General features: G+C 34.1%; 1 protein-coding gene across 1 annotated transcript in view; it reads left to right on the top strand.

Annotated features, from left to right (window-relative positions):
- The window catches only part of LOC139148369 (zinc finger TRAF-type-containing protein 1-B-like), a 38,295-nt gene extending 20,940 nt beyond the window's left edge, over positions 1-17,355 (top strand). Inside the window, exon 4 of the mRNA XM_070719793.1 lies at positions 11,955-17,355. Coding sequence (XP_070575894.1) covers positions 11,955-12,352 — 398 coding nt within the window. The 3' untranslated portion in view covers positions 12,353-17,355. The remainder of the gene's footprint in view (positions 1-11,954) is intronic.
- The last annotated feature ends 285 nt before the right edge of the window (positions 17,356-17,640 follow it).

The raw sequence follows: 17,640 nt of genomic DNA, 5'->3' as shown, positions 1-17,640 counted from the left end.
TACCGTTCCGTTGTTTTCTGTGGATATCCGACTCCTGGTATTTTGAAAATGCTCAAAATCTTTCAACTCTGTCAATTGTAAACCAATTTAGCTGATTTTTTGTAGGATTATTGAAGTCCTAGGTGAGAATATAGATAAGCATGTGTTTCTAAAAATTCCAGACAGTTTATAAGATATCACCGTAAAACCCTTCAAAATTTCACAAAATGACACAGTAGATATTTTCCTGTTCAAAAATCATTTTTACTTGAACAGATACCCTAATCCATGCTGGTGGCTCTAAACAGGTATCTCATGTGTTACATTCTGAAATTTTGGAAAATAGTGTGCAAATTTGTAGAAGCTGAAACATTTTAAAATAGAGCTGTGAAAATTTGTATATGAGTGACATCACTGATCAATCACGCGACAAACCTGCATCTTTTGGAATTGTATGGTTCTATAAATCTTTACTTTGCAAAGAAAACCATGAAAACTTTGCATTTTGATTGATTTTGGAAATTACCCTTAGCAACCGTTGCTTAGCAATTTGAATCCTTCGGTATCGCCTTAAGTACAAGTGTGACAACTGTTATTGATGGTATCCTCAACCTAAAAGAAAAAATGTATGAAATTGAATGTTGTGACTGAATTTTTGCTTCCATACAGCTCAATTATTATTGTAACCTTTTAAACATATCAGAAATTGGTCGTTAGGAAATTAAGGATGTGTACTGCATTTGTTCCTTTACAATTTGAAACATAACATGCTGAAAAGATGCAACATCAAAGACCAAGACTTCATTTGCATACTGTTAACAAACCTTCAAAATTATGATAACAAAATATCATATAATACTTGTACATCAAAATCATCAACATTGTCTGACAATCAAGAGAAAACATCATGTGCAGTGTTGAGCACTATACTGACAATTGTTGATCTGTAAATTATACAATGTTCAACTTGTTTCACATGGCTGGTTGTAAATTTATGCTGCAAATATCTTTATCTTTCAAAATCTCACCACAAGTAGAAACTGTTACGAAAGCAGTTTTACTGTCATTGTTTTCCCTGTTGTGAATGAGTATTTCTCAAGTGTTTTCCAGACAGTGCAATTGTGGAACACACAGTATAGATTTTAACAGGCTTTGTTTCAACTTTTTATGAAACTACAAAGGATAATATTAAAGTCAAAGGAAATCTTTCATGCTTTTAGACAAATTGAACTTGTCTCACAGCAAATTTAATTTGAACATGAGTACCAGAGTCAACTTTCCCCATGCAATCAGAATGTCACCTGGGCCACAATTCTGAGTGGACGATGGAATTTATGCTGAAATTGTCTTAACTAGCTACAATTATGACCAGACAACTTTTGCTGCCATTACTTTAAGAAACGTTTACATATATTGAAACATTTTAGATTATGAACAAGAGGTGTTGAACTCAGCTTGTAAATCTTTATGCATATTCCATGAATGAATAACAATTCATATTAGTGTAAAAGTATCATCACTATGCTGTGACCAAAATATTAGATGGATATCTCAATTAATTGTCGGACTTTGAAAAATAATAATGACATGTACCTTCGTAAACCAAACATTTTTGTAACAAATTTGACGATTTGTTGGAAGAACCATTAATGTATACCTACTTGTTTGCAAACTAGACCTAAAATGGACAATGAAACATTAGAGAATGGTAAAGATGGTGATTTAGTCATCATGAAGGTTATTGTTGATGATCATTATTGTCACTCATTATCCGCTTTCTGTCACCTTTCTGCTCAACTAAGTTTATATGTCTAATGTCACCAACTCTTACTTTGTCGATCTTGTAGGTAATTTGATTAAGATTCAAATTGTGAGAAAATTATACCAGTACATCTTTCAAATTTTTTCAAGTCCTGCCAAAACACATCTCAATACAAATGATTTATTAACTCAAAGAACTTATAGCAGTCCCTGTTCACATAGTCTGGGCGGGAGACTTACAGTTTGGCTAAGTGTGTTTTATGTATGCTCATCTGTGTATGCATCTGCAGCCATTTTTCAGACATGCCCGACTTAATATTCAAATTTGAAATGAGGAGAACTTGCTGTAACCATAAATTTATTCAGGGTCCATACACTCCTTGAAAGTGTGAAAATCCTTCAATTTCAAAGCTACCTGGAAAGTCCTTTAGAATGAAATTGAGTCGTGGAAAGTCCAGAAAAATTAAGAAGCTACACATGATTTTCAAAAATCACCAAATTGTCAGTCATGAGATCATAAAAGTGATAAGTAAAATGTTATCTTGTAAAAATGATATCTGGAAAATAGTATTTTGACCTCAAAAAGTAGTTGAATTTACTTGTTACAAGGACAGAGTACAATGACATACATTTGACTTCAATGTGTTTTAGATAAATTGCAATATGGTCACCAGGAAACCTTATAATTTTGTCTCGTTCATTTCCTGAGCCATATATTATTAGTCCCCACGGACACCGTCCGGGGGGACTTATAGGTTTGGTCATGTCCGTGCGTGTGTGCGTCCGTGCGTGCGTGCGTGCGTGCGTGTGTGCGTCCGTCCGTTCACGCAGATATCTCAGAGATGCAAGGAGCGATTTTATTCAAACTAGGTACAAGGATTACTTCATATGTCATACAGATGCACGTTGATTTGTTTTGTGATACGATCCAATATGGCCGCCAGGCGGCCATTTTATTACGATTTTTTCATGTACAAAGCCATAACTCAGACATGTTTCAACCGATTTTATTCAAAGTTGGTACAAGGACATTGACCAATGTCATAGATAGACATGTCGATTTGTTTTGTGATACGATCCAATATGGCTGCCAGGCGGCCATTTTATTACGATTTTTTCATGTACAAAGCCATAACTCAGACATGTTTCAACTGAATTTATTCAAAGTTGGTACAAGGACATTGACCAATGTCATAGATATGCACGTCACTTTGTTTTGTGATACAATCCAATATGGCCGCAAGGCGGCCATTTTATTACGATTTTTTCATGTACAGAGCCATAAGTCAGACATGTTTCAACCGATTTTTTTCAAAGTTGGTACAAGGATATTGACCACTGTAATAGATATGCGCACAATTGTTTTGTGATGCGATCCAATATGGCTGCCGTGTGGCCATTTTGTTACAATTTTTTCATGTACTGAGCCATAACTCAAACATATCTCAACCGATTTTATTCAAAGTTGGTACAAGGACATTGACCTATGTGATACAAATGCACGTCGATTTGTTTTGTGATACGATCCAACATGGCCGCTAGGCAGCCATTTTATTATGATTTTGTCATGTACAGAGCCATAACTCAGACATGTTTCAACCAATTTTTTTCAAAGTTGGTACAAGGATATTGACCAATGTCATAGATATGCATGTCAATTTGTTTTGTTATATGATCCAATATGGCTGCCGTGTGGCCATTTTGTTACGATTTTTTCATGTACAGAGCCATAATACTCAGGCATATCTTAACCGATTTTATTCACAGTTTGTACAATGACATTAACCTATGTCATACATATGTACGTCAATTTGTTTCATGATATGATCAAACATGGCTGCATGGCAGCCATTTTGTTACAATTTGTTCACGTCCTTTGGACACGTACAATTTTATTCACCAATTTTATTCAAACTTAGTGCAAGGACATTGACCTATGTCATACATATGCACATTGATTTGTTTTGTGATACAATCCAATATGGCCGCCATGTGGCCATTTGTTTTTCCGATTTTTACATGTCCGGAACCATAACTCAGACATGTATCATTCAAAGTTGGTACAAGGACATTGACTTATTTATTATGTATGTCGATTGGTTTCACGAGGTGGTCAAATATGGCCACATGGTGGCAATTTTGTTATGGTTGTTTCATGTCGAGAGCCATAACTCTGGCAAGTCTCAACTGATCTTATTCAAAGTTGGTACATGGACATTGACTTATGTAATACATATTATATACATTTTATACATACATTTTATGAACTTTAGGAAGGATGGTGGCCTACATTGGTTTTATGTTTTCATCACCATGGAACTCATTCTTGGCCATTGAGTGCCATCTGTATCAAAGTATTTTTATCACAGACCTAATTAATGAAGAGGACTCTATCCTCTCTGAGGACTTGTAATCAAAGTAACATTAACAAGTGGGGACTGTGTCATCAACGATGTATTATTCAGATGTACAAATTTTGTCAAACGAATAGCTCAAAGGGAGTGTAATATTCTATGCAACCCGCATTGTTTCAAAATATGATGTGGTATGAATACCCCATTGCCATTCTTAAAATTTTTTCTTTCTCCAAAACTATTAAGAGAGAACTTTTTAAACAGATTTTGTTCCTTGTTTAGCAAAAATTCAAATTTTTGCAGGAATACAGCCCCATTTTATTATCGGGGGATCAGTGTGCCCTTTAACAAACATGTATTTCTTGAAACTCTACGTCAATTTAAGGAATTTTGCAAAATTCTTTGCATCTACCCTATATCTTTACATATAAACTGGAAAATTTGTTTGTGTCACAGGCAATTCGTGTGCGTCATGGCACGTCACATGGGCTTTTGATCAGTATTTTCAAGGCTATTACCATTAGTTGGGCATGTACAAAATTGTTACTTTCACAGTTGGTAAAAGAACTACCATTATGATTGTAAATGGGCAACTTGATTTATCACCTTAATGTGATCCAATAATCCACTCGTTGCCATAAATTCATTGTCTGTATATCAAGAGCCATCTCTGAAACAGTCCAGAAAGTTGATTTGCTGTCAGTATTAGTGGAACATATGGGTGTAGCAGTTAAGTTGTATATTCCTTTGTCCTGCCCATCTGTTAAATGTTATGGTACCTAGAAATTTGCTAGTAGTTTTCAATTTATTGATCAGTAGAACTTGGGTCACATTAGAAAAAAGTGATAATTGTGATAACGCATGTTTGTTCATATAGTGAATTGGCATGAGAACAACAGTTGCATTGTTTAATTATATACTCCAATACTCCACAGAAGCACTTTCAAAATACCAACAGTTCTCCAACTATTGACACCACTGCTCAAACTGCATGTTTGATTTACAAATATATTCAACACAGATTTTTTTCACAATCATTCTAATACAAATAATAAAATCTCATCAGGATCTATTCAATTTTGAAAGACTTAGTTCATGTTCTACAAGTAGAAATTTCCTGGTTTCATGAATACTTTATTTATTTTTAATTCAAAGATACTTAGAGAACATTATTCATGTAGCTTGTAATATATGTGAAAAGTTGTACGTAGGGATGATCCACTTCAGATATGTCCAATTGTGATAAATTAGCAATTATTCATTCTGTGGACACATTTCTAATTGACAAAGCGAAACCTTCTTATGATTCTTATAAGAATCTTATAAGATTCTTGTAAGTATTTTAGAAACGAATTGGTAAATGTAATAATCTATCTATGTAAAAAAGTTAGTTTCTTATAAGAATCTTATAAGATACCGTAGGGGAGGACAGCAGTTGCCAGATTTCAAGGTGCATATGGGACTGGCAACCATCTCATGTGAATTTCTTCATAGCTTGACAAAATTACTGACTCTTTTAGGAGATTTAGGAGGATATAGCATGCCTAGGATATGACATATCGGAGCCAATTGAGAGCATGGTCACCAGTGTGCAAGTCCTTTCATGAAATTTGCTTTGGAAGAGGAAGAGCATTATCTTTCTGAGAAAATTTTGATGGTGGCTGATAATTAAGGATGCAGATGCACTACATTAGATCAATTTACTTTTTGCGTAGGAGCAATTGCATAATGAATTGAAAACGTTGACAATCATCCCCTTTAAATTTTACAAAGAACCCCACAAGAATTTGCTTCTTGAATAGCTAAATATTATGTTTCTATGAGAAATTTTTGAATTCATATTGATTATGCATTATTGGTTCTTCCAAACTTAATGTTAACATCAGTTTTCCTGACAACATGATATTGTTATTATTATTTAAATGATAAATTTGATTTAATGACATAACTTTTGACAAAGTATTTCTGAATATGGAAAGAGTACTGAAAGAGTTAAAAGTACTGTTGTAATTTAAATACAAACCATTGTATTAGACATTGAACATAAGCAAATTTTCAACCGTGTAAAATTAAATGTTTAATTTGCCATTAATCAGATGTGTAAACCCGAAGGAAAGATAGAATTTAGGAACAGAGTTTGTAGAGTTTTGCTTTATTCTGAACCAAAGATGAAGATTTTCACAAAGGTTAAACACTATTTTAGATTGCATTTAGTTTTATCAAGTCTCCCCCGTAAGTTAATCCTCAGTCTCCAATACTTTCTCTCCTATGTATACTTAAGTAGGTCAGTGGGCTTTTAAGGAAGTGATTTAGAATTTCAGTTCATGATATTCACTGACTTAGAAGTGAAAATTTTGAATATGAAGAATACAAAGTTCAGGCCAAGATTTAGGGAATATTTGGGAGGATAGTCAGTGTAGAGTGACAGTTTAGCATTATAATGAATAGTGATACAAAAAGTGTCAGGGTAAAGATCTAGCATCAAAGATATAAGAGAACTAAATGGATTATCTTTTAGTTTAGGATAAATGTTTAGAACTCGGGGAGAATGATAGAGTATTGCAAAGAAGGAAGGAGGAAAATGTTAAACAATCATATTTATTCTTAAAATTTGATAAAATCACAAATGCCAATATGTATATGAATAGAAAAAGTTGTAATGAGAAAGAGGGCAAAAAAGGTGAAAGAAACTTATTGAGATAAGCCAAAATTACAGAAATCTTACAATCGACTATAAGTAATAACTTTAAACGTCTTATGTTTGTATGTTTGTTCAGGCTGTAAAATACAGATTCTTGTTCAACTTGCAGATTAAATGGCTTGTGTTTAACTTATCATTATGGCCTATATATGTACTGTTCAACCCTATTGTTTACAACTGAATTGTAGTCCTGGCTAGCACTCATTTGTCAACAATAATGTTGTACATGTTATACAGTGCACTAATTGATAGATTTAATACTTTAGGAAGTAGTAAAGAAAAAAAATACTTTGAAGAAAACATATAATGAAAATATGAAAGTAACAGCTATTGTAAATTTAAGTGATGAATGTTTGAGTTGACATTAGGTATTAATGATAGAGAATATAAAACTTAGAAGAGGTGTTGTAATTTTAAATGCAGCAAATAGGATTGAGATTTTAAAGTGGAGAAATAGTGATAATGGTAGAGAATTGAAGAAGTTTAAATGTAGATTAGAGATACTGATCGTCAATTCACCTGAAAGTGATATGGAATTTTGTCAGGATAGGGTTCAGATTCAGAATTGGTAATACAGAGACATTAACAGAGCAGTATTAGTCCAGATTATTATTAAAACTGAAAACTTTCATAATAATGATTGGTAATTTTTGGATAAGGTTTTGATTTTGTAGAATTGAAAATTTTAGAATGGAGATTTAAACTTGAGGGATGTGCTTGTGAATATCAGTCAAGGATAAAGTTTTATCAAGCATAGGAGATCCTTATATTCATCTCCTATGATTGATATCAACTGAAATTCACAAATACATCCCCAAAGTTTAAATCTTCATTCTTGTTTTAGTTTAGGATAGTGATTGAGAAGCTTACATCGTGGAAAATAACTTAGGTGTGCAAAGCAAGGTGAAGATTTAGAGTTACATATCGGAACTAAGAATTGTGAATATACAGAATTAGAGTTTAAGGGAACCTGAATCAGTACCAAGAATTTAGAATGGATTGTCAAAGCGTAATTTTTACATAAAGTGTCTGGCATAATGACTTAAATGTGTTAATTAGGGATGAAAAACTTAAATCTGAAAGAAAAATTACTTAATTTAGTGTAGGGGAGAGAGATTGGAGATTGACGGTGTCCATGAACAGTTGTTGCAACTGAAAAGAAAACATTTCTTCCTATTTGTTGTCATTCTAATTTCGGCATCGATCAATTGTATCTTCTCTGTCCAAGATGACGCAAACCTGTTCAAATGAAAGGAGTATAGCATAGGCTAATTAGTTGAAAACTTTTGATCAATCAAATTGACATTTTAGTGAATGTCAAGCAGCCAGAAGCGACATGTTCATTTGTTCACCTTTTATTTTTCTAATGAACCAAGAAATATTAAAAAAGAATATTTTTTTGCGGACCTTTGAAATATTACAACATTTTGAATTGCCAGGTGGACAAAATGCTAAAATGCATGTTAGAAAACATCCTGAGATGCCCTAACAGCTAAAAGAACGTTCATCTCCGCCCATACAGACATAATTGTAAGTTAGTTGCCCAGTGGAACAACAAAACTTTGGTTTGCCAAAAAGAAGACATTCAGTGACCAAGTAAGGTAATACATTCTGCCCATTGATTTCTGAAACAACTAAAGTGTTGTTTAATCTATCCAGTACTTCAAGCTTGCAGCTTGTAAAATGAGTGCCTGGATATATTAGCTCTAATATCAAAACTTTGTCTGATCTTTACTATACGTTTCTGTTAATCTATTATGACAATATACTTAACTAGTTAAATATAACCTCAAGAGTCCATAAAGAATATAAAATTGCTACACACTTGTAACCTCTGTCTTCACCATTTATCAAGCGTCAAACTGAATTTGTGATAGCTCTTTAACCCTTTCAGGCCTGACTTTCTGGTAACTTACCAGAGCTACCCCCACATACAGGGGCTTATGCCTGAAAGGGCTTTAATTCAGTCAAACTTATAATTACCCACTATTTTAGTCAATACATTTCTTATAATAGCCAGTGTTAATCTCATAGTATCATTGAAATACAAATGTAAATAAGAAGACTAAATGTGAAAAAATTCAGCCATGTCACAGTTACACAAAAATCCCTAAAATTTTAATATTCTTCACACAAGATATTGGTGACATATGTGAGCATTAACATTAAAAACCCTCTGATCAAAGTCATACTTAGAAATAATGATAACCTTTTAATTACCAGTACCATTCATTTCAAAATTTTGGACAGATGCATGTCTGAAAACAATGCAGGATTCTTGTAAACCCATGTATGCTTGTACTGATATTTTAAAAACAATTATCAATATCAAATAAATCCTATGGAATCAAAATTGAATGCCTCAGTATTAACTGAACATGATGCAAAGACGCCTCACCACAGAAAAAATTATGCACCTGGTACATTTTTCTACTGGTCAGAACACATGGCCAGATTGTGACTGTACCAGCCACCCTCTTTAAAGAGTCCCTAATTATCACCCCAAAATTGCTGTTATCCACCAAGTCTATTAATCATACAAATAATACTGTATCATCTGAGTCAATAAAACCAATCCAACATCATGTACCTGGTGAAGTGACCTGAAGCAATTATGTATCTGAAAGGTCACTGAATCATTCTAAGATCCTATAGCAATAGGTCAACATGCCCTTATATCATCTGGCTAATAAGTCAATGTAAAAATATCCATTGGTCAATATTAAAGTCAGTGAACTTCTTAACACTCTGCATCTACCAACCTTTATGAAAAAAGCTAATACCGGTATACTGTAGGCAACAGCTGCATTTTTTTTTCTAAACCAGTACCTACAAAGTCAATGAAGCAACCTAACATCCTAACCTAATTATGTCAAAAAGATCATCCCCCACATTAACCTAACATTGAACTATATACCCTACAGCAGAAATGAAATCCAATGATTTAATCTGAAAAACAATAATCATACCAACTAAACTGAGCCCACTAACATGCTGTATCTGAAAGATTGATGTTTAGTTTAAATGAACTCTCTAATCTTCTACATCAATAAAACAGGCTGAGGTAATAGTCTGATATCTAACTTACCGATAAAATTAAAATCATTTTGTAGTAGCGTCCCGCCAAATTTTCTATCAATCAATTTATTGCCCATTAAGTAGAATACACTTTCTTTAGAACCTTCTGACTCAAAAAATTTTCTGATCTACCTCTCATGTGGACTTATTTTGAAGCTCATTGAGGAAAGAAAATTTACATCACCTTAATTTTGTGAAAATCGAATTTTTTTTTCTATCATGGTGTGGCAGCCATTTTGAATTTCAAATATTGGTAGATTTCAGGATTTTTTTTTTCCGGCATCAAAATTTCGCAATTTTTTTTTAAAAGAATGGTTTAAAGTTTCATTGAGGAAAGTTCAGCAAGTCTTTCACTTTTGCACATACTACCTTAAACAGTGGAACCAAACTATAAACTTAATACCACTTCATGACATTATTTGAACCAATAACTTACTTCATCTGACATCATCTGTTCCATCAATGAAAACAACTTGACTCCCATCATTGACTATAATGAACCAATTTACTTTCCATTAATCCAGTCACTGAAAGCCACCTAATAGCCATTGTCCACATGACCGATAAGCCATTGCTGTATTGATATCAGCAGCAGAGAAAATAGGGGTTATACCAGTACTAGCAGGCTCATATCATCTTTAATTCTGTGAGTTAGACATTTAATGAAGCAGTTCTGAAATGTTTTCATTCTTGCTTTTTACATTCCAAATTACGGTGAATTTTTGTCCACAAGATAACTGCAACTGATGGATATCTCTTGCCCCTCCCTATAAAACTATAAAACTAACTCTCCTGATATGTATTCTCATACCTGAGAGGAATATACTACCTTACTTGGTCTGCAACGCCAGAAAAATAGTTTGTATTTCATGGACAAAGACATGTTCCACATGGGCTAAAGAACAAGTAGAATTTGAAAATCGTATGTCTTAAAAATAATGACAGTTTCAGTTCAGTTCAGTTCCATCTTAAACTGTTTGATAAGCAACAAATGGCCATTCACATAGGATGCAAGACGTTCAGCTTTGATGTCTTCTTATCAAAACCTACATCTTTAATAAAATATTATGCTATGACAGTAATATTTATGTCCACATGAGCAAACAATCCTGTTTGCCAAAACTATATAACATCAGGTACATAACTGCAATTTTCTCATTGAAAACAATATTCAAATTTATATCATTTCAAACTTTGCCAAAAGTGGCATTGCCATCTAAATTAGGTTTTACTTGAAACTCAAAGCTGAAATCTTGTTGTCTTATGTGTCTGCCTCTAAGTTATAGGAAATCAATCATAAATATAATAAAACTAAATGTTTTTAATACTTTGCTGCAAAATTGTCATGTCTGCATTTTGAAACATTTGTGTTTCGATACAGTTTGCCTGGTGGTTCATTGGAATTTGCGCTCTTCAAAATTCAGCTGCATTCACAATAACAACTTTACATTCTACTGTTTTTCCTTCACATTTTATAGTGTTGCAATTTTTTATTTGTCAACAATTACCTGCATTCACACCCAAGGGAAATGAAATTGCATTGACTGTACAACAAAATCCACAAATTTTGAATTTCTCTTTTGACTTGATACATTGATTGTAACAAATGCAAACAGGTAAAAGCAAAATGCTGATGTATGTTGTTCCATATTTACATTACAAAAGCCACAAACTATTAAAAAGATAACTTTGATATGCTGAAGAATATTTATGACATATGACTACAACTTCACTGTATCCAGTGAGAGATAATTATATTATTGTTTCAGTTAGACCAAAATGTCATCAAAAATCCTACCAAAATGCTTTCCAACACCTTCAAAGAGTTTTTGCTTTCATGTAGAATTGAATTAAAGCAAATGACTTTAACAGATACAACTTTTGAAACAAAAGTCAAAGACGCTTCCTGGATTGCAGAGAAATTCTCACCCTGAAACTAAAATGTCTGAAGAATCCAAAAAAGTTTACTGTTTCTCAGTTATCTTTGATAATATTTGGTTTGGATAAAAAAGTCAAAAGCAAACCTCAAAAAATCAGATATGTCATTTCTTGTGATTTTGATTTATCACTTCTGTTTACAGACTTGCAGATGAGACCATACCGATCGGATGACTTTATTCCACGACTCTACTATGAAACAAGTCGATTTTCAGCTCTGGACCAACAGTGGGTCATTAAGGCACGGATCAACGACAATCAACGTGAACCAAGCCAAACCTACATGCGTACCATGAGTTACCAAGTGGTGTTGAAGAGTAGACTTGGATGTAATAGCACCATGGATCTGTACTACATCGTGCTCAAGGGTCCATTCGGGGAAATGAAGGTCAACCCGGTCATCTACCGCTGTGAATTCAGTAATGAAGACTACGAGAGTGAATACAAAGAGCTTCCGCTGATCGACTATACCGAATGCAATAAGCTGTTGGCAGCAAAAACAATCAATATGCGCATTATCTTCTTTTTGGTTCAGAAGTAGTTACAATTCTTCTTGCCACTGCATATTTTGAATGCTTTTATATCGCTTCTGCTCTGTGTTAATTTTGAAGTTGTAGTGTTGTAAAATATTTGCACATAATTAAAACAGATGAGAAGTTCTAAAATTTAAAATTGCGAGAATTAGTAACATTTTACAAGAAAAAAAGTAACAATTTCAATATTTCATAAAACTTACTTTGTTGTTCAAGTGTTCAATTCAGGGAAGTTCTGCAAGTGCAATATAGCAGGGAAGTGTGGAGATGGAGCCCTGGGCATTCTGGGAAGGTTTTGGTGATGTTCCAGTGCATTGTTGGAAGTTTTGGACCATTCTTTGCAAATTACAGCATGGATTAGAATGACATTTGATTGACCACACAGTGTACCAGGGTTTGTGTAACCCTATAGAGTTGATTTCTACTGAAATCATAGCTTGATACACAAAATTACTGTTGAAAAATGTTTGACTAGACAAATTGAAATTATGACATCATAAATGACAAATTTGGTAATCTGCCAGTATTTATGTTGATCACAAAAATCACATGTCAGGAGGTCTGACCAGAAGCTACAACAACATGTACAGTAATTTATCAATAAGACAAAATTTGTCTGTCTTCTGTCAGCAGCAACACGGCACACGCATGATGGTGATGTTACGTAACAAACCTACAATCCCATCAACCCTATTCTGATCATCTCTTCTCAATGCATTGTGGGATTGCCATAATTTTGCCGAAAGAATGCACAATATTGCTTACTTGCACACAACAAAACATGAAGAACATAGATACAGATCTCCATCGACAAGATCTTTTTCGACATTAGGTGCATTTCCAATTTTGTACTCTTATCATGCATGTTAATTCCAAGTTCTCTCAAAACAGCTGCGTGAAATTCTGAAAACTGATGCTAACCAATGACATTCAGTTGCCATAGCAATTTGCGGCTGTCAAGATATGTTGAATTTGTAGCCTAAATATGAAGACAACCAATATTAAGCTATCTTGCCCTTTACTTAGCAACAGAAAATTTGAACCCTTCAAGAATATCTTCAGAGGTTCAGAAACATTCGCACAAACTCACAAGATTGCATTGTGAAAGATAGTAGATTGTTATTGTGGAATATTTGTCTCAGGAGTAATTTTATAAGTTGTTTGCTAACAAGGAAACATGCATTATTGTTTTAAAAAGAATTGTTTTTATTTTAGTAGGGGCAAATTTAATGTTTTATTTTTATTTTCCAAGTTGAGAAAAGTTTACCCACATATTATATAGAGTTTGCTATTTTAACAGGCACTTGGTATGATAACTGGGAAATATGTTTAAAGGTGATAAACAGTTCTAATAAAGAGTAAGATTTGAGTAGGAAGTGACTATAATTTTAGTGAGGATTATGTGCAGAGTTCCATGTGATGTAATATCAGCTTCAAATGTTGTTTTATAACAACAGCATAGTTTGTTGCAGACCTTGTCTAGAAATTGCAGAAGCTGAAACAACATTTGTTCACGGAATCGTGATTTGTTTCCTGTAGGTCACGGACACTGCGTACGTCATGGACACTGTGTACGTCACAGACACTGTGTATGTCACGGACACTGTGTATGTCATGGACACTGTAATACCAGTGTTCAGTCTTTCAGTACACTACCATATTTGACTGAATTGTCGTACACTGTTTGGTAAACTACATATTTGTGGAGCTCAACAATGATTTACAGCAAGTGTGGATTCAGAAATACTGAATTTTAGGGTGAAGAAATGTTGCATTTCTGAACACATTCACGTCTGCCTTTGGTGTTACCTCGTTTTAATTGGATGGCAAAGCAGAGATTATCAAATGGTGACTGCTTATTTAAGTTTTCATGACGGTTGCAGCATTAACTTACAGAAAAATTACCTCATAATTAACACAAAACGCGTTCAACACTTGCAGAATATAAGATTGAAAGAATATTGTGTACTAATCTGTGGAAATATTTGTAGAAACTTACGTGACATTCTTTTTAACAGTTTTAATTCTATCCAAATCTTTTATGAGATTTTCAATACCAAATGTTTTAGTCCTTGTAGACCTCAATACAGAGTTTAAGTCGATAGTTGGTATAAAGACTGTCAACAGTAGGATGCTACTTTGGCTGCAATTTGCGGCTGACTCGCAGCGTGTTTGCAAGATTATATCTGATTGGTCGATTGTCACTATTCACAGCCACTTAGGGAGTCTATTTGTATTGTTTTCATTATATTGGTAAGATTCAGCCACCCAATTGGATAACAGCTTCGAAATCGCTGCGAGTCGGCCCCAATTTTGCTATTCTGGCTAATACAAACATTGAGAATGAAACACTGGACTTTGACATTTTGCCTTTAGGAACTCCACCAGCCATTCACCTGTTGCATCAGTATATGCCTCTGACACTGTGATCTAAGTGAAGACCAGTAACGCTGTACGACTACAGCGCTAGTTCAAACAGTCTAAACAGTCCAGTCAAATTTGCCTTCACAGATGCCGTATGTAGAGAGTTAGTGTGTTTTCCACAATAGGGCAAATGTGTCAAAAAACACTGACTTTGTTTAATGTGTGGGTCTACAAGTTATCTGTAGTCTGCCTGTAAATCTGTTAATAATAATTGTAGCTGATTCAAAGTAAAATTTATTGCATCATTCAAGCTCTATTTATCATTGATATATTTACACTATGAATGAAAGCAGTTTATATATATAGTATAAGTGATACTAATTTTTATGTTTTAAGTGCTATCCACACATTGATGCCTAAAGGTATTGTACAGGACAAACTTACAAGTGAGATTCTCTTCATGTCCATTAGATCACAGGTTTTATGGTTCATTACATTGTAGACAGTGGAAGGGAGACTTGCTTCTACTCTCTATAGTGACACCATGCTCTGCTCTAAAGTTGGCAATTTCAATGGATTTCATTCAGCACAAACCCATTCTTTCCATGCAAAGCTAGCTATGTAGGGAATATGGGCTTTTAGTACATGGGCATTTTGTTGATCTGAGAGTCACCTTTGGCCAGTAAGAGTCGTTAGTTTCTCAGATCATATTGTATTAAAGTCCAAGAATATGAACATTTTCCATTAAAATGTGTAATTTTTATTCACAGATTTCAAATATATCGTTTAATAGCTTGGTAGTTTTGTATTGATAGTAAACTTTTTGTCCATCTTCTCATATGTATGATACCGTGTTTCAGATCATATTGCTTACCCAATGGCCACGGTTACTGGGGTAGAGTAACCGTGCAATGGCTAAGACAGGTTCAGCAGACTATTGTGTGGCTGAATTTGATGGCACTAGCCAAGGGCTAATGGTTGAGAACAGACTGTGCATTGATGCTTTGGTTGATGGTTGATATCAGGCTACCCTATGACTGATGATTGTGATATCAGAGTCAAGCCAATGGCTGGTGATTGATACCACATTGCTGACGGTTGATGTCAGAACATCCTGTAGTTGATGGTTGGCATCAGGGGTTAGCTTATGGCTGATGGTTGAAATATGGGTCATGGCTGATTAAAGATATCAAAACATTCTTTGTCTGGTTGATAATATTAGAACATCCTACCACCAACACACCGGGCACTGGTTTGGCTATTTCCACTGATATCAGCATCTGTTAGGGCAATGAACCTTCTCTGGCCATTACTGCTATACAGAGGGGTGTCTCTGGTAAGATACCAAAAAGTTATCCCTGGAAGGGTTAACACTGAAATAATCACTTCCTCAACAGATATTCAAATATACTGCTATGGTCATTACTATAGATGTAAGAATTATACTCAAGGTGACACTGTTAATCATGTTAAAACTAGCGATTATGATATTTTATATTTCTGGAAACATCAATATTGTCATCTTTTTGTTAATTTTGTCAGCATTTCTAACAAAGTAAGGCGGCCCACGATGTATTGGAAATGGGCGAGTTTGCCATGATACTTTCAAGTGAAAGGAGAGGGTGTCATCCGACCATACATAGTAAGCCATGGCAAGAGTATGATGATTTGCATATTCATGGACGAAAGACAAGCATAAACATGAGAAAATTTGTTTTTCCTTGTTTTGATTCATACTGTTTCTATTTGCAAGTGTAGTGAGTAGATTTTACGAGATTTACAAAACCTGCAAATTATATCTTTTACAAATTATATTAATGTGTATTTATTTATTACATGCAGATACATGTAACATTGTTTGAACAGGTTTGGTGTTCTGTCATTGATTGCGGTCATTCTTCTGAATAGAGATACTGTGTCTGAAATGAAGCATTGCAAGACTAATTTTTTCAAACAAACCTGGTTTGAGCCACATGTATCAAAGTCCCTCTGTGGAGTCTGTTTTCATGAGAGAAACATTCCAACATACAGAAAGCATGGGCCTTATGAATATCAAATTGGATTTGGACAGTCAATTGTATTTATCAGTAGGTTTTCATGTAATAACAATTGAAAAAAACAAGGCTCTATATTCAGTGTAAAATTTCCAGTGCAGTATAACTTTTCAAGGAGTAGATATGTAGTCAACTGTTTTTATTATCAGTATTTCATCTGGCATTTTCCTTCATAAGAATTCTGTTAATTATTGTTGTTGTCTTTTTCTAGGGTCTGTGGTGAAATCAAACTACCTTTAACTCTGTTCATGAGAAAAACTTGTACATTCTGTACAAAGTTTCTCTCAAGATCATTTTAGATTTCCAGGTATTAAATAATTTTAGACTAATCCAACAGCAGCATATATCACTGTAACATCACCAGTGCTTGACATTGTGATTTTACATCATGTCATGTTTGCAAATACATCAAATATGGTTGTAAAATATAACTGTACACTTTCTGGTTCTACAAATGTCCATTATGTTGCTGATATGGAATTCACTTTGTTATCCTGCTGTACACTTTATGAATTCTTAAACAGTTTATTTGCATGTTCCTGTTGATTTTATTGATTTCAAGTCTGGAATAAAATTTCTGTATTTTCACGGCAGATACGTCCGATTGTCATTATTCCCAATATTGAAAGCCCTTCTCATTATTCATTCATGTGCTGCTACAGACATCTTTTGTACACCCAATCTTATAAAGACATTACCCCTATGATATACCACGCACCCCTCTAGATCACAGTGTGTGGGCGTACTTTAATAACACACGACATACCTTGATAGAATGACAGAACAGCACACCAATAACAGGATACAACAGAAGATCACATAGCTGTAATTTATTTTTTTCTGCTATAAATTTTAACTTCAGAAAGAAAGTCGTTTAA

The sequence above is a fragment of the Ptychodera flava genome, chromosome 13, assembly GCF_041260155.1.
Source record: "Ptychodera flava strain L36383 chromosome 13, AS_Pfla_20210202, whole genome shotgun sequence".
Lineage (NCBI taxonomy): Eukaryota > Metazoa > Hemichordata > Enteropneusta > Ptychoderidae > Ptychodera > Ptychodera flava.
Note: the sequence above shows the minus strand (reverse complement) of the source record. Positions and strands in the feature narration are given on the sequence as shown.